Source organism: Aquarana catesbeiana, linkage group LG01 (assembly GCF_042186555.1).
Source record: "Aquarana catesbeiana isolate 2022-GZ linkage group LG01, ASM4218655v1, whole genome shotgun sequence".
Classification (NCBI taxonomy): domain Eukaryota; kingdom Metazoa; phylum Chordata; class Amphibia; order Anura; family Ranidae; genus Aquarana; species Aquarana catesbeiana.
The window spans coordinates 906207672-906225716 of NC_133324.1; the positions used below are offsets into that span (position 1 = coordinate 906207672).

General features: G+C 46.2%; 1 gene segment (V, D, J or C); it reads right to left on the reverse strand.

Annotated features, from left to right (window-relative positions):
• Positions 1-15350: 15350 nt before the first annotated feature.
• On the reverse strand, positions 15351-15894 carry LOC141125607 (immunoglobulin kappa variable 4-1-like). The segment is given in 2 exon segments: positions 15351-15685; positions 15803-15894. Coding segments are annotated over 2 exon segments (369 nt in total).
• Between the last annotated feature and the right edge of the window lie 2151 nt (positions 15895-18045).

Sequence of the window (18045 nt, forward strand, 5' to 3'; positions counted from 1 at the left end):
GAAGCCCAGCAGAATAAAACCTTGCACTCCAGATCAATTCAATTATGTATTTCTTCCAATTAATATCAAAGTTTTAATAATAAAGAGACCATTCTATGTTGTTATCAGTTTATATTATTTTACAAGAAAGTTTCATAAAAAGAAAAGTAAGGCTTGGTAAGCAGATGATGGGAGTTAGAAGTAGGAGGTAAGGACTGTGTCAAACAATCCCACAATCATCCCACTCAGGTCCATGCTGTGTTTGAGTACATTTCCTCCCGGCTCCACCACCACTGTCAGTGACTGACATCCTAAAGGACTCTCTAAAAACTCACCCTGAGCAGAATTACAGCACCCCATAGGATAAAGTTTATCCAAACCCAAAACTAAAAATGTAATATGTTGCAGCTCACTAGTTCTTGGCGTGGTGACTGCATTCATTTTCTTTTTTCAAGTTTGTTTTTTGCTTTATTTTTACCTATTAATCCTGCAAATAACACACTTCCTGTCACTGAGTGGCTACATCACTCCACCAACTATATCTGTGGAGGGAGTCATGGTGGTCACCTTAGGCAGCTCTCCTGACATGGATGACAATTATGTTCATATCCCTTGATCGGGGGGGATTGGTAGCTTACAGATGATAGCTGGGAAGAAAAATATTCTTCTGTACAGTTCACAGGAAGTGACAATTAAACAACATTTCTGGCAAGATCAACAAACAGGTATTTTCTAAATTTTCTGAAAATGTTTTTAGCCTGAAAAAAAAAGAAAACAAATGCAGCCAACACATCTAAGGACTGCAATCTGTAATATATTTGATTTTTGTTATGGGGTTTAGTTATCCTTTAACTCTTTTACACCATTTGTTTTAAATTGCTTCTGGAGCCAAGAACGCATATACTGTAGCTCACCATCTTGTTGCACTGTGATTGGCTGCACAATGCTGACATCATTGGGAGCCCCCACCAATTAGATTTATTTACTGTCTTTCTTAGTTTTGGAAAGAATGGAGAGGGATTAGAACACCTGTCATTTTTTATTGCTGCCTGTGCCCCTGTTAGAGTGATTCACCCTCTGTATTTGTCCTGTTTGCCATTATCAGAGAGAGAGAAAGTGAAAGAAAATCCTACATTTTGGGTTGATCCAGTGGCGGAACTATAGGGGTCGCTGCAGTCGCACTTGCGACTGGGCCCTGCCATTCTGCCGCTGTGGGGGGACCCAAGACCCGGCATCTCTCCCTGCACCTTTGGCTTGCCGTTTGGAATGCAGTGGGGGGAGGTGGGAGGCAGCGATCGGCAGCTCTATTGTTCCTGTGGGCGGTGGAATCTCCCTGCAGCTTGTAGTTCTCTTCCCGAGGGTCAGTGTAAACAGTGGAGAGAAGAGGGGAGGGGCCGGGCAGGTATCAGTTTCACTTTCAGTGAGTCGGCTCTGCTTGTGCTGCTGATACATGCCCGGGTCAGAGGCCCCTCCCCTCTCCACTGTATACACTCAGGAGAAGAACTACAAGCCTCATGGAGATTCCCTGCCTGTGGACACCATAAAGCTGCTGATCGCCGCCTCCCACCTCCACCAGCCAGGTGCATGGGGAACCTCTTGAAGGAGGGGGGGCAGCAGTCTGGGGACCCTGATGTAATGGGGGGGGCTTTCTGGGGACATTAATGTAAGAAGGGGCTCTCTGGGGACCCTGATGTAAGGGGAAGCTCTCTGGGGACCCTGATGTAAGGAGGGCTCTCTGGGGACCCTGTAAAGTGTATTATTCCCGTGCTACCATGTAGTCAGTATAGTACTAAGGGGAGAAGCTGCTTGCACCGGATGGGGTCCAACCTGGTCCCTAATAGAGCTAGCAAGTGGGTGTGGTGCTGATGTCTTGGGGGGGCTCTCTGGGTACCCTGATGTAAGGGGGGGATTCCTGGGGACCCTGATGTAAGGAGGGAGGCTCTCTAGGGACCCTAATGTAGGGGGGGCTCTCTAGGGACCCTAATGTAGGGGGGGGCTCTCTGGGGACCCTGATGTAGGGGGGGCTTTCTGGGGACATTATTGTAATGAAGAGGCCCTCTGAGGACACTAATGTAAGGGGAGGCTCTCTGGGGACCCTGATGTAAGGAGGGCTCTCTGGGGACCCTGTAAAGTGTATTATTCCCGTGCTACCATGTAGTCAGTATAGTACTAAGGGGAGAAGCTGCTTGCACCGGATGGGGTCCAACCTGGCCCCTAATAGAGCTAGCAAGTGGGTGTGGTGCTGCACTAATCCTGATAACTAAACAAATGCATGAGTGCAACCGTGCTACAATGTTGATGAGTCAGAGGCTAGTCGCCTAACGTGAACGTGGGGTGTGAATAATCATCAAACACCATTGTAAGAGAATAAAAATATAAATATACTCCGCCCAGCGTAAAAAGTGACTAAATTGGGTAAAAGTGTCCGGACTATGAAAATTACAATAATAGCATCAACATAAGCAGTTAAAATGCATGCAGTGTCGGACTAAACATATAGTGCATATGTAGGCAAGTGGGTGACTAAAACATTAATAGCACAATATACAACTTCCATAAAAATAAAAAGAAAACAAAAAAGTGCAATGTTACACTGTACGTCCGGAGAGATCACAATGCCTGTGGAAATGCAAAAAAGTGTCCAGTGCAAACAATAAGTGCTCAAAAATTGTCTAAAGACATAAATACAGTCCAAAGAAAGGTGGCTTGTGTAACAGCAAAATCTCCAATGATTCATCAATCCTCAAAGTGCCAAACAGTGAGATGCAAGCAGCAAACTTGATTCTAAAATCAGTCACTTTGAATAGGTGAAAAGTGTGAAGTGTATAGACCAGTCCTCTTCATGCAGCAATCCTACACTGATGGATAATGGCCCCTTACCTCATTATACTGAGGTTACAGCATAAGTCAGTCACCGCTTATGGGAGCTCCTATGGAGGTTGGTCCTGGGTCCCGGACTATGTCTCTATATGCCTCAGGTCCACAGGGGGCATGGCGGCCGAAAGGGGAAAACGGATGCCATATAGTGTAGTCATTTTTAAAACATCTAAACTATATTCAAAGGTAAAAGAAGGTACTCACACAGTAAAAACGGCAGAGGGCGCATATAACCAAACGAGTGGTGAGCTCGTACACTGCTGACAGTGGAAGGTGCCTGTCCCTGGGGCTGTTACACAAGCCACCTTTCTTTGGACTGTATTTATGTCTTTAGACAATTTTTGAGCACTAATTGTTTGCACTGGACACTGTTTTGCATTTCCACAGGCATTGTGATCTCTCCAGACGTACAGTGTAACATTGCACTTTTTTGTTTTATTTTTATTTTTCTGGAAGTTGTATATTGTGCTATAAATGTTTTAGTCACCCACTTGCCTACATATGCACTATATGTTTAGTCCGACACTGCATGCCTTTTAACTGCTTATGTTGATGCTATTATTGCAATTTTCATAGTCCAGACACTTTTACCCAATTTAGTCACTTTTTACACTGGGCGGAGTATATTTATATTTTTATTCTCTTACAATGGTGTTTGATGATTATTCACACCCCACGTTCACGTTAGGCGACTAGCCTCTGACTCATCAACATTGTAGCACGGTTGCACTCATGCATTTGTTTAGTTACCAGGATTAGCGCAGCACCACACCCACTTGCTAGCTTATGTCTCTGGGGACCCTGATGTTAGGGGGGATCTCTGGGGACCCTGATGTAAGGAAAGGGGTCTCTGGGGACCCTGATGTAAGGAAAGGGGTCTCTGGGGACCCTGATGTAGGGGAAGGGGTCTCTGGGGACCCTGATGTAAGGAAAGGGGTCTCTGGGGACCCTGACGTAAGGAGGGGACTCTGGGGACCCTGATGTAAGGGAGGCTCTATGGGGACCCTAATAAAGGGGGGCTCTCTGAGGAACCCTAAAGTAAGTGGGGCTCTCTGGGTACCCTGATGTAAGGGGGGATCCCTGGGGACCCTGATGTAAGGAGGGAGGCTCTCTGGGGACCCTAATATAGCGGGAGGCTCTCTAAGAACCCTGATGTAAGGGGAGACTCTCTGGGGACCCTGATATAAGGGGAGGCTCTCTAGGGACCCTAATGTAGGGGGGCTCTCCGGCAACCCTGATGTAAGGAGGGCTCCCTGGGGACACTGATGTAAGGGGGGTTCTCTGGGGACCCTGATGTAAGGGGAGGCTCTCTGGGGACCCTGATGTAAGGGGAGGATCTCTGGGGACCCTAATGTAGGGGGAGGCTCTCTGGGGATGTTTATGCAAGGGTAAGCTTTCTAGGGACCCTTATGTAGGGGGAGGCTCTCTGGGGACCCTGATGTAAGGAGGGGCTCTCTGGGGACCTTGATGTTAAGGGGAGCTCTCTGGGGACCCTGATGTAATGAGGGGTACCTCTGAGGACCCTAATATAAGTAGGGAGGCTCTCTTGGGACCCTGATGTAAGGGGAGGCTCTCTAGGGACCCTAATGTAGGGGGGGGCTCTCTGGGGACCCTGATGTAAGGAGGGCTCCCTGGGGACCCTGATGTAAGGAGGGCTCCCTGGGGACCCTGATGTAAGGAGGGTTCTCTGGGGACCCTGATGTAAGGGGAGAATCACTGGGGACCATAATATAGGGGGAGGCTCTCTAAGGACCCTGATGTAAGGGGAGGCTCTCTGGGGACCCTGATGTAAGGGGGAGCTCTTTGGGGACCCTGATGTAAGGAGGGGCTCCCTGGGAACTCTGATGTAAGTTGGGCTCTCTGGGTACCCTGATGTAAGGGGGGAGGATCCCTGGGGTCCCTTATGTAAGGACGGAGGCTCTCTGGGGACCCTAATATAGGGGGAGGCTCTCTAAGGACCCTGATGTAAGGGGGGGCTCTCTGGGGACCCTGATATAGGTGGTGGATCCCTGGGGACCCTGATGTAAGGGGGGGCTCTCTGGGGACCCTGATATAGGTGGTGGATCCCTGGGGACACTGATGTAAGGAAAGGGGTCTCTGGGGACCCTGATGTAAGGGAAGGGGTCTCTGGGGACCCTGATGTAAGGAAAGGGGTCTCTGGGGACCCTGACGTAAGGAGGGGACTCTGGGGACCCTGATGTAAGGGAGGCTCTCTGGGGACCCTAATGTAGGGGGGCTCTCTGGGAACCCTGATGTAAGTGGGGCTCTCTGGGTACCCTGATGTAAGGGGGGATCCCTGGGGACCCTGATGTAAGGAGGGAGGCTCTCTGGGGACCCTAATATAGGGGGAGGCTCTCTAAGGACCCTGATGTAAGGGGAGACTCTCTGGGGACCCTGATATAAGGGGAGGCTCTCTAGGGACCCTAATGTAGGGGGGGCTCTCCGGCAACCCTGATGTAAGGAGGGCTCCCTGGGGACACTGATGTAAGGGGGGTTCTCTGGGGACCCTGATGTAAGGGGAGGCTCTCTGGGGACCCTGATGTAAGGGGAGGATCTCTGGGGACCCTAATGTAGGGGGAGGCTCTCTGGGGATGCTTATGCAAGGGTAAGCTTTCTAGGGACCCTTATGTAGGGGGAGGCTCTCTGGGGACCCTAATGTAAGGAGGGGCTCTCTGGGGACCTTGATGTTAAGGGGAGCTCTCTGGGGACCCTGATGTAATGAGGGGGGCTCTGAGGACCCTGATATAAGTAGGGAGGCTCTCTTGGGACCCTGATGTAAGGGGAGGCTCTCTAGGGACCCTAATGTAGGGGGGGGGCTCTCTGGGGACCCTGATGTAAGGAAGGTTCTCTGGGGACCCTGATGTAAGGGGAGAATCTCTGGGGACCATAATATAGGGGGAGGCTCTCTAAGGACCCTGATGTAAGGGGAGGCTCTCTGGGGACCCTGATGTAAGGGGGGGGGGGCTCTTTGGGGACCCTGATGTAAGGAGGGGCTCCCTGGGAACTCTGATGTAAGTTGGGCTCTCTGGGTACCCTGATGTAAGGGGGAGGATCCCTGGGGTCCCTTATGTAAGGAGGGAGGCTCTCTGGGGACCCTAATATAGGGGGAGGCTCTCTAAGGACCCTGATGTAAGGGGGGGGCTCTCTGGGGACCCTGATGTAGGTGGTGGATCCCTGGGGACCCTGATGTAAGTGGGGGATCTGCATTCAGATATGTAACGATATATATTATATATATATATATATATATATATATATATACCGGTGTATATATATATATATATATATATATATATATATATACATACATACACATATATATATATATTATATCTTTATTAGATATATAGATCTTTTGTAGACCTAGCAACGCCACTGGTGGGGGCCCTTCATGGTTTCTTGCACCGGGGCCCTGAAGATTCTAGTTACGCCTCTGGGTTGATCCAAGAACAGGACTAGAGGGAAAACCTTCCAATGGGGACACTAGATCCAGTGACAACCAGGGATTCCCTTACTGTGGATGGATTTCTTCTCACTTCCTGTATTTGAATTATGACAGAGGAAGTGAAGATATATCTCCCCAATGGGAAACAGATGACAAAAAATTACAGGGGTTATAACCCTCCCATTCTCCAATTTAAAATGAAGAAATAAAGTGTAGCACCCTCTAGTTAGTGATCTATCTAGCTATCTATCTTTCCATACCACTGTGTCTGTGGTTGGCTGAATGCCATGTTGTAGGCTTCCCGACTCTCCTGTTTAATGGTGAGGGAGCGGGTGGTGGTGTGGTTTGAGTGGTGAATGAGTGTGTATGTGTGTGTTTGGGTTTGTAAGGCTGTTGGATGTTTGCTCTGTTTTTTAAGATTGATAAGTAAATAGTTTGGGCCCGGTGTGGTCCACCTAAGGCAATTTTGCTATGTTATTTTATGACTTTCTCCTCCATTTGGGGGAAGTTACTGTTTTGCCACTATGTTTGGCCGTATGGCCTATACACTCAGTGTATATTTAATGATACTTTGTAAAGTGCCTGTTAAAACTATATATTGAAAATTAATATATAAATACTTTAAAAAAAATAGGTTATGATGCCCGGAGCCAGTAGGGCAAAGCTCACCATCTTGTGCACTGTGATTGGCTGCACAGTGCTGATGTCATAGGGAACCCCACCTACCAGCTCCTGATTGTCAGTTGTTGACAGTGAGTTGTCTGTGACAGTTTGGTCATAGTTCTGGGGGTGCTAATGGAGCGCTCCCCAGAACAAGCCATTGACACATACTGTATATTCATAGTGATGTTGTAAAAGTATTAAATACAGGAAAATGCTGCTGTTAATCACTGCCCAATAATTCACAAAATGTTTAAAGTGCCAAATAAAAATGAGTGTTGATCTGCTGTCTATTATACATTGTGCGTTATCTAAAAATACAGGCTTTACAGTGTACCTAAGACAAAACTGAAATGAATCCTTACAGGGATCTGATAACGTAAAGTAAGGCATCTTATAGAGCTGCACGATTAATTGTTAAGATTGTGATCCCCCACTCTATCTTAATCCAGCATTTCCATGATTCATGTAAAAAGTGCAGAGCCTTTCTCTGCTCACAGCTGTCAAAAAAAAGCAGCCGGCAATGTTTATCAACAACATTGCTCAGCGCTGAAAGAGACAGATAAAAAGAAACAGTGTATATTTCTGTTTATTCATTTACAGATCAAAGGGATGAACTTCGGTCCGCAAATTAAGTCAGTTAAAAGCAGCCTTGTCAAGTTAAAAAATGTATTTTATTTTTATTTTTTTGTTTCTCTGTTTAACCCTTAATTTACTATAATCATACTTATTAACTCCTTATTCTCCTTCTTCATTTAATTATTATTTTCCTGATGATTTTTTTTTCTATTTACTTCTATTTTATAAACTATTAATATTTAAAACTTTTTTTGTTTGCTTTGTTCATTAATATTTTTACACCTTTAACATATATATACACGTTTCGCATTGAAAAAAGCGCAAAATTAAAAAATATCTATTTATTTCATTTGTAAAATAACTTTTCAATGCTTTGTACCATTGCTTACAGCTGAGGTGTAAATAAAAAGTTGCTATAGGTATCATAATTGGTAGGGTTGCACAAATACCAAAACTAGTATCAGTATCGGTGCCGATACCAAGCATTTACATTAGTATCGGTACTCATGCAAATGCTCCGATGCTTCATCCGATACATGTTGTATCAGGCCAGACATCCTCAGCATAGCAGGGAGGGGTTGGGGGCAGCCTCACAGGTGATCGTTGCGGTGGTGGTGGGGAGATACAAGCACCGATCTCCCTGTGTGGCTTTCAATAAAGCATTTGACAGCCGCTTCTCCTCCTCTCCCTCCCGCAGCTGTCAAATGCTTTATTGAAAGCCACACAGGGAGATCGGTGCTTGTACCTCCCACCATCTCACCAATCATCCCCTGTGTTCTCCTTCCCTGGCTCTCCAAAATCCCCTCCGGCTCCCCCATGTTCTCCTCACTTCCTCCGGCTCCCCCGTATGGTCCTCGCTCTCTCCAGGTTCCCCTCCAGCTTCCCCGTGTGGTCTTCGCTCTCTCCAACTCCCCCGTATGGTCCTCGCTCTCTCCGGCTCCCCCATATGGTCCTCACTCTCTCTGGGTCCTCCTCCGGCCCCCCCCAGATCTGTCAGGATGGAGAGCGGAGGAAGGAGCCGGTAAATAACGTATTTACCGGCTCCTTCCTTTTCCAAATCCACAGAGTCAGTGATCACTGCCTCTGTCCATTCATAACTAAGCATCGTAAAACATCCTAATTTATTATAAAGAATTATAATAAATATTTACCCTCAAAAAAGCATTGTAAAAATAAAAATAACAAAACAATATAAATTGTAAAAAAAATTGTAAAAAAAGAAATTGTAAAAAAAAACTAAAAATAAAAAAACTTTTAGAGCTTCCTCATCAGTGCATCAGTGCCCTTCAGTGCCGTCTCATCAGGGCCACCTATCAGTGTCTATCAGTGCTACATTTTAGTGCCTCCTCATCAGTGCTATCCCATCAGTGCCGCCTCATCAGTGCCCATCAGTGCTGCATATTAGTGCCACTGTCACATGACATTAAAAAAAGTATTGGTAATCGGTATTGGCGAGTACTTGTACTCGGTCTTAAAAAAGTGGTATCGGTGCAACCATAGTAATTGGTATCGGCGAGTACTCAAAAAATTAGACCCTTAAGAAATTAGATGTTTTGCATTTTTTTAATTGGATGTCTTTTATTGGAGAAAGCATAAAATATCATTTGTTTTTCTTTCAAAAATGTCAGCTTTTTTTTATAGCACAAAAACCACCAAAAGAAAGCTCAATTTGTGGGAAAAAAAGGACAAACATTTTATTTGTGTATAGTGTTGCATGTCTGCGCAATTGTCAGTTAAAACGGAAAATTGCTATCTAAATACTTACCGTAATTTTCCTTTCCTGATGGACTCCATGGTAGCAACGTGTGGGTTAAGTCCCGCCTCTACTACCCCATAGGACACTACTCCCATAAATCTATGCTCCCTACCCCCGGCCGTGTTCGGTAACTAGCCTACTTCAGCCATTCGGGAGAGAACTGCTGCTGCCATGGAGTCCATCAGGAAAGGAAAATTACGGTAAGTATTTAGATAGGAATTTTCCGTTTTCCTGACAGACTCAATGGCAGAAACCTGTGGGAAATAACTCGCCGTACACAGCTGGGTGGGCTAAATGCTGAACAAAAGATTTATTTAACACTGTCGGCCGACAGCACTTTCAAACCGAAATTGACAGAAGATAAGGTTGCTGGTTCAACACAGTAATGGGACATGAAAGTATGAATCGAAGACCAGGAAGCTGCTCTGCAGATCACTTCAGGTGCAACATGACGTGAGGCCGCCCAGGAAGTTGAAAGAAGCCCTTCTCTCTGTAAGCCCATTGGATGGCTTGGACCACCCAAGCCGTGATGGTTCTGACAGAAGCCTTAGAGCAGTGGTTCTCAACTCCAGTCCTCAGGACCCACCAACAGGCCTGGTTTCATGTATTACCTTGGGGAGATGCAGACTGGAATACTGCAATCACTAAGCGGCAAATGATATCACCTGTGATGTATTTCAGTTATCTTGCAAACCTGGCCTGTTAGTGGGCCCTGAGGACTGGAGTTGAGAACCACTGCCTTAGAGCCTCTATTTTTCCCTTGGAAGAGAACAAAGCGAGAGTCAGATTGACGAAAAGAGGCCGTAATTTCCACATATTGCCTGAGAGTAGCTCCCATATCAAGAGGGTGTGGATCCAGACTCCCAGCAGAATTCAAGGGAGTGTGATCTCCTGGTTCTCATGAAAGACCGAGGTAACTTTGGGATTTGTCCCCAGCATTGGTATTAGGACCACTCTGTATGGGAAAAAAGTGATGAAAGGTTCCTTAGACCCCAGAGATTGGATTTGCCGAAGTTATGGCTGTTAGGAACGAGGTCTTGAGAGTTAATTCTCTGACTGAGAGTGATTTATCAAGTTGTGAAAAGAAATCCCGAACTAACGGAAGATCCCATTTGAGGTATCTGGGTTTCCTCTGTGGCCTAAGCCTGACTGCCCCTCTAAAGAACTGTTGGACCAGAGGATGCTTTGCCCATGCAATTCCAGAGAAATTACAGAAATTACAGAAACTTGGACACGAAGAGAACTGACGGATAGTGAGATATCCAAACCTGTTTGTAGAAAACTTAGAATGTCCTGAACCGATCGACTATTACAGGAGTTGGACCTGGAAGACATATGGCTGGTAAACTTTGACCAAATCCTCTCATATACCCAATTGGTACTGTTCCTTCTTGCACTAAGGAGAGTGGGAATGACCTCAACCGGGCAGCCTAGCGCCTCCAACCTTCCCCTTTCAAAAGCCAAGCCCTTAAGCGCAGGTGATCCGGGCAAGGATGTAGTCTCGATCCTTGAGACAGAAGGTCTGGTCTGGATGGTAAAGGAATCAGATCCCGGACACTGAGGAGCGTAAGGAGAGGAAACCAAGGCCTGTTGGGCCAGTAGGGAATTATAGCTAACACTTCTGCTGTCTCCGCCCTGAGTCTTTTGAGAAATTGAAGAATGATAGGAGTTGGCAGGAAGGCATAGGCTCTGTTGAACCACCATTTCTCCGTCAGGGCGTCCACTCCATAAGCTTGAGGGTCCCTGTACCTCGAATAAAAACTCGCCATTTTCTTGTTGCAGGGGTAGGTGAACAGATCGACTTCCAGGGAGAACCCCAACGTTACAATCCATTTAAACACTTCTTCGTGGAGAGACCACTCGTTATTGTCTAGGATTATCTGGGAAAGGAAGTCTGCCTGAACGTTCTGAACCCCCGGAACATATGCCGCTGTTAAATCCTTCAGGTTTTTCTGAGCCCAAGACATAATTGGCTCCAACTGTTGTAATAGGGAAAGACTTCGAGTACCCCCTTTCCTCCTTATGTATGCTACTGCTGTGGTATTGTCTAGCCTGAGTAGAACCGAGGTTCCCTGAATGAGATGACGAAACGCCAGCAGGGCCTGGAAGGCTGCTCTCAACTCCAGAATGTTTGACACTATTCTTCTGGAGGGAAAATCCCATGTGCCCTGAGCTACTTCCGCCAGACAGTGGGCACCCCAGCCCCTGTTGCTAGCATCCGTTGTTATAGTTACCCATGAGATGGGAAGAATGGAATGGCAGTTGGAGAGGTTCTCCCGCTGGAGCCACCACAGGAGAGAGTTCCTCATGGACGCAGTAATTCGAAACAGCTGGGCCTTGTTGCCCTTCCACTGATGAAGAAAACCCTTCTGAAAGGGCCTCATCCTCCATTGGGCCCATTTCACCATCGGAATCGTCGCCACCATAGTGCCAATGATCCTCAGGCACTGGAGGGCATGAAGATGGGAAACAGAAAGAGCCGGATGGATTCTGTCTCTGACTGTCGAGATCTTCTCGTCTGGTAACGAGATGGTGCCTTTGACTGTATTGAACAGGGCTCCTAAAAACACCAGAGACTGAGACGGATTTAACTGACTCTTCTCCAGGTTCAGGATCCACCCAAATTCTTGTAATATGGAGATCACCTGAGCTTTGTGTACTACAAGTTGATCCTTGTTTTGAGCCAAGAGGAGAAGATCGTCTAGGTAATGATGCAGGCGAATTCCCCTGGTTCTCAGGAGAGCTACCACTGCCAACAGCACCTTTGAGAAGACACGTGGGGAAGTTGATAGCCCAAAGGGAAGGCATGTAAACTGAAGGTGAAGCTTGCCCACGGAGAAGTGGAGAAATTGTTGATAGTTTTCTGCGACGGGAACATGAAAATAGGCGTCCTTGAGGTCTATGGACACCATCCAGTCCCCTGGTTGCACGGACTGTTGAATCGTAGAGAGTGTTTCCATTTTAAACCTTTCCTTTCTGATGAAGCGATTTAGATGAGTTAGGTCTATGACAGGCCTCCAGGCCCCACTTTTCTTCTGGACCATAAAGAGGGGGGAATACATTCCCATGCCTTGCTGGTTGACTGGAACGGGGCTGACAGCGCCTTGAGCCAACAAAGATTATACGTAGACTAAAAGTATTGTCCTTTTCTCTTCTGAGGCGGGAGAGAAGTGGGAACCCACCTGAGTCTGGGGGCACCAATGAAGATCCAAGCATGACCGGAGGAGACCGTCTTGACGGTCCAGAAGTCGTGAATCGAGGCCGCCCAGTGCCGAAAGTGGAAAAGACGAGCCCCCACATGGCCTGTCTGAGCGGGCCCAATCTCAAAAAGATTTGGAAGGTTGCCTCTCCCCTTTCGACTCACTGCCTTCTTGAAGGATGATTGCCTTGACTTCCAGGACCTGGAGAATTCCCGGCCTGGCTTGTAAGTACAAGCCTCTCTGGCTCGATCCTGATATTGCTTCTTCGGGAAGGATCTTCTTTGGCCTTGCAGATGCCGATCTTGAGGGAGGAACCCCGACTTCCCGCCAGTAGTCCGCGTAATAGCTTTGTCTAATTTGTTGCCGAATAGAGAAGACCCCCATAGGGAATTCGGCACCAAACCTGCTTAGAAGCTGGGTCAGCTAGCTAGGGACGGAGCCAAAGAGCCCGCTTGGCGGTGACCGACGAAAGCATTACCTGGGCTGCAAGGCGAATGATATGAATCGAGGCCTCCCCTAGAAAGGCTGATGCTAGCCTCAACTCCTGAATAGGTGAGCTCTTCGCACGTCATCTGAGATATTCCTTAGCGTATCCTGAACATTATCCGTCCACACTTCCATAGCTTTGGACAAAGCTGCCAAAGCTAAGGCTGGTTTGCAAGCCATGCCTGCTGTAAGGTACACTCTCCTCAGATCAGCATCAATCCATCTGTCCAAGACGTCCTTAAAGGACACTGTGTCCTCCAAGGGAAGTGTCACATGTTTAACCAGCCTCATCACGGCTGCATCCACCAATGGAGCTGATTCCAAATGCTTCACTTCTTCCTCCTTGAAGGGATAGAGCTTTGAAACTTTAGTAAGCATGAAGTTTTTCTTCTCCACCTTGCTCCATTTATCTGTGATGATCTCGCCCAATTCGGTAAAGAATGGAAAGTTAACCCGTTCCTTCTTTAGCTGTTTGGAGAATTTCCTCTGTTTGGGAGGAACAGCCACCGGATCCTCCCAATTTAAGGTTTCTCTAATGGCCTTGACCAAGGGAGGCAGCAGAGTGAAGTCAAATCCCACACAGGGATTATCTTCGTCCGAGTCACTGTCAGAGATGGCAATTGAAGGGTGGCTAGGTAAAGAGGACTCCCAGGTGTCCTGCAATTGAGTTTCCCTCACTGGGGAACATGATGGCTCTGCCTGAGGAACGTCAGACCAGACCGCTTCAATACCTTTAAGCGATTCTTTAACAACCCTCTCAACTAGGGTTTTAAGTTGCTGGTCCGTATCCCCTCTCTCCTTGGATGCCTTGACGAAGCAGGGATCACACAACGATTTACCCGCAGGAACTTGTATTCTGCATCCCCAGCAGACACTGGATAAGTGACTGGAGTGAGCCACTGAGGAGTGAGAGCGTTCCTCGCTACAGTGTCCTGATTTTGAGGAGGAACCGTAGTGTTTAGATTTGGAAGAGGATTGCCGGTGATGCGATTTGGAAGAGTCACTTCCTTTGTGCGAGCTGCGACGCTGTTCTGTCCTAGAAGGGCTAAAGCAAAAAGACAGAGAATCACAGAAAACAGAATAGTTAGAGAAACATTCACCTTGTGGAATTACCCCCCACCCCCCCAACCACTGGACCCTCAGGGAAGGTAACCCGTCCTGGTACCACAGGCAGGCGGTGGGGAATCCATATCTCCGGTAATATCCATCCGGGCTGTAAGATTATGAAAATTTTAGTAATGAGACAGGGAGTGCCTGCCCACCTGTATATAAAGCTACTTACCAGTAGCTAACTTACTGGGGGCACGGGGAAGACACTATAATAGCCTGCAAGTGTTCCCTGCAGGCTATTTGCCCTGTTTAAATAGGGCGCCCCCGTGACGTCACTGACGCGCCGAGCATACGCTAGTGCACACGCATGCGCAGTACGGCTGAACACAGAAGAACAGCAGCTGGAACGCAGGAAGAACCAGGCGCCATGTCAGTATACAAACAAGTATTTGAAAGAAAAACGGAAAGGAAATTGACAAACAGAGAGGGGAAAAACGAGCATTAGACAAAAACTGCTGCCATGACCAAACAGAAAAATCTCACCACTCCTGACACGATCATCAAGGCCGAAGGTAGGATGAAAACACCGGACTTCCCAGGGGCAATAAGGGGTCACCTGCTAATAGCTGGCTATCCGACCCATGCGCAGCCTTGCCTGCCAGTGGCCAGGAAACCGGCTTCTTCCATCGCCTCTTCCAACGCCCCACTCCATACCCTGCTAATAGCTAGGGCTTAGCGGAGTAATGCGACTATCCCATCCGAAGTCGCAGCTCGGCCAACCTTGATCGTGGGGATCAAACATCTTAAGGTAGAAAGACCACCACTAGGTCTTTGCGGAGGAGGACAAAAAAAGAACACGGCCAGGGGCAGGGAGCAAAGATTTATGGGAGTAGTGTCCTATGGAGTAGAGGCAGGACTTAACCCACACGTTGCTGCCATGGAGTCTGTCAGGAAAGTAACATAGTGCTGTATCGCAAAAAATGGCCTGGTCAAGGGGGGTAAACCTTCTGGAGCTGAAGTGGATATACACTTTTTTTTTATTTGCTAGTTTTTTTTCCCCACAAAAGTAGTTACCCTTTAAACAACACCTCTTAGTAGACTGTACATTAATATAATTTGTAGATCCTAAAAATGGTGGTGGATGGTCTCTGTGTCCTCTATAGCAGGAGCCTGGAGGTTATAAAGTTATCATAGATATCTACGGGCAGAAACATTTTTCACATGTCATTTTGCTTGTTATCAATAAAAACATTTTACTTCTCAATTAGGTTTCTTCACAGCTATCTTCATATCACCTGAGAAAAGAGGAAGGAGGTTTTTGTACGGCTCTGTATCACTGTGTGCAAGGATTCCACCCTGTCTGCTGACAGTAATATCTTCCTTCATCTTCTGCAGTTGCTCCATTGATAGTTAATTTGTATTCAGTTCCAGATCCAGAACCACTGAACCTGTCCGGGATCCCAGATTGCCGAGTGCTGGCCCAATTTATAAGAAGCTTTGGAGGTTTGTGGAGTGTCTGTTGGTACCAGGCTAACCAGTTCTTGTCTCCACTAGTTAAGCTGCTACTGGATGTACATGTGATGGTGACTGTCTGTCCCGGGGACACAGAGATAGAATCCGGAGTCTGAGTCATCACATACTGTCCACAGGATCCTAAGGATGGGAAGAGACATATTGATTATTGATTTCCTATCAATCCTGATGTGTTTATTTATTGTACAATGTATAGATGTATGTGCAGAGGATGATGGAAGGATCCTCATCTCTCACCCTGAATAGAAATGAAGATGACAGCCAGCAGATAACTGGGAGAAAGCATCTTGATGTTTCTGGAGGGTCAGATCCAAACTAGAAGACGTCTCCTGTACAATGAGATATATAGAGAGAGTGACAGGGGAGGTGTTCCCCCCACACACTGTGTATGCAAATACCGGGGAGATGGAAACATACAAATTTTGTGGTCGGCTTTCACCTGCCAGAGACGGGAGATACAGATTTTTTTTTCAGCTCAGTGAAGCCCAGCAGAATAAAACCTTGCACTCCAGATCAATTCAATTATGTATTTCTTCCAATTAATATCAAAGTTTTAATAATAAAGAGACCATTCTATGTTGTTATCAGTTTATATTATTTTACAAGAAAGTTTCATAAAAAGAAAAGTAAAGCTTGGTAAGCAGATGATGGGAGTTAGAAGTAGGAGATAAGGACTCCCACTCAGGTCCATGCTGTGTTTGAGTACATTTCCTCCCGGCTCCACCACCACTGTCAGTGACTGACATCCTAAAGGACTCTCTAAAAACTCACCCTGAGCAGAATTACAGCACCCCATAGGATAAAGTTTATCTAAACCCAAAACTAAAAATGTATTATGTTGCAGCTCACTAGTTCTTGGCGTGGTGACTGCATTCATTTTCTTTTTTCAAGTTTGTTTTTTGCTTTATTTTTACCTGTTAATCCCTACATCACGCCACCAACTATATCTATGGAGGGAGTCATGGTGGTCACCTTAGGCAGCTCTCCTGATATGGGTGACAATTATGTTCATATCCCTTGATCGGGGGGCGGGGATTGGTAGTTTACAGAAGATATCTAGGAAGATAAATATTCTGTACAGCTCACAGGAAGTGACAATTAAACAACATTTCTGGCAAGATCAACAAACAGGTATTTTCTGTATTTGCTGAACATGTTTTTAGCCTTAAAAAAAAAAGAAAACCAATGCAGCCAACACATCTAAGGACTGCAATCTGCAATATATTCAATTTTTGTTATTGGGTTTAGTTATCCTTTAACACTTTTACTCCAGTTGTTTTAAATTGCTTCTGGAGCCAAGAACACATATACTGTAGCTCACCATCTTGTTGCACTGTGATTGGCTGCACAATGCTGACATCATTGGGAGCCCCCACCCCCACCTTCTTAGTTTTGGAAAGAATGGAGAGGGATTAGAACACCTGCCATTTTTTATTGCTGTCTGTGCCCCTGTTAGAGTGATTCACCCTCTGTATTTGTCCTGTTTGCCATTATCAGAGAGAGAGAAAGTGAAAGAAAAACCTACATTGTGGGTTGATCCAAGAACAGGAATAGAGGGAAAACCTTCCAATGGGGACACTAGTTCCGGTGACAACCAGGGATTCCCTTACTGTGGATGGATTTCTTCTCACTTCCTGTTTTTGAGTTATGACAGAGGAAGTCAAGATATATATTTCCCCAATGGGACACAGATGGCAAAAAATTACAGGGGTTATAACCCTCCCTTACTCCAATTCAAAATGAAGAAATAAAGTGTAGCACCCTCTAGTTAGTGATCTATCTAACTATCTATCTATCCATACCACTGTGTCCGTGGTTGGCTAAATGCCATGTTGTAGGCTTCCTGATTCTCCTGTTTAATGGTGAGGGAGCGGGTGGTGGTGTGGTTTGAGTGGTGAATGAGTGGTGAATGAGTGGTGAATGAGTGTGTATGTGTGTGTTTGGGTTTGTAAGGCTGTTGGATGTTTGCTCTGTTTTTTAAGATTGAAGAGTAAATAGTTTGGGGCCGGTGTGGTCCACCTAAAGCAATTTTGCTATGTTATTTTATGACTTTCTCCTCCATTTGGGGGTCTGTGGGACAAGTTACTGTTTTGCTACTATGTTGTCCAAAGTTTGGTCGTATGGTTTATAAACTCAGTGTATATTTAATGATACTTCGTAAAGTGCCCCTAAAACTATATATTGAAAATTAATATATAAATACTTAAAAAAAAAAAATAGGCTATGATGCCCGGAGCCAGTGGGGCAAAGCTCACCATCTTGTGCACTGTGATTGGCTGCACAGTGCTGATGTCATAGGGAACCCCACCTACCAGCTCCTGTCAGTTGTTGAAAGTGAGTTGTCTGTGACAGTTTGGTCATAGTTCTGGGGGTGCTAATGAAGCGCTCCCCAGAACAAGCCATTGACACATACTGTGTATTCATAGTGCTGTTGTAAAAGTTTTAAATACAGGAAAATGCTGCTGTTAATCACTGCCCAA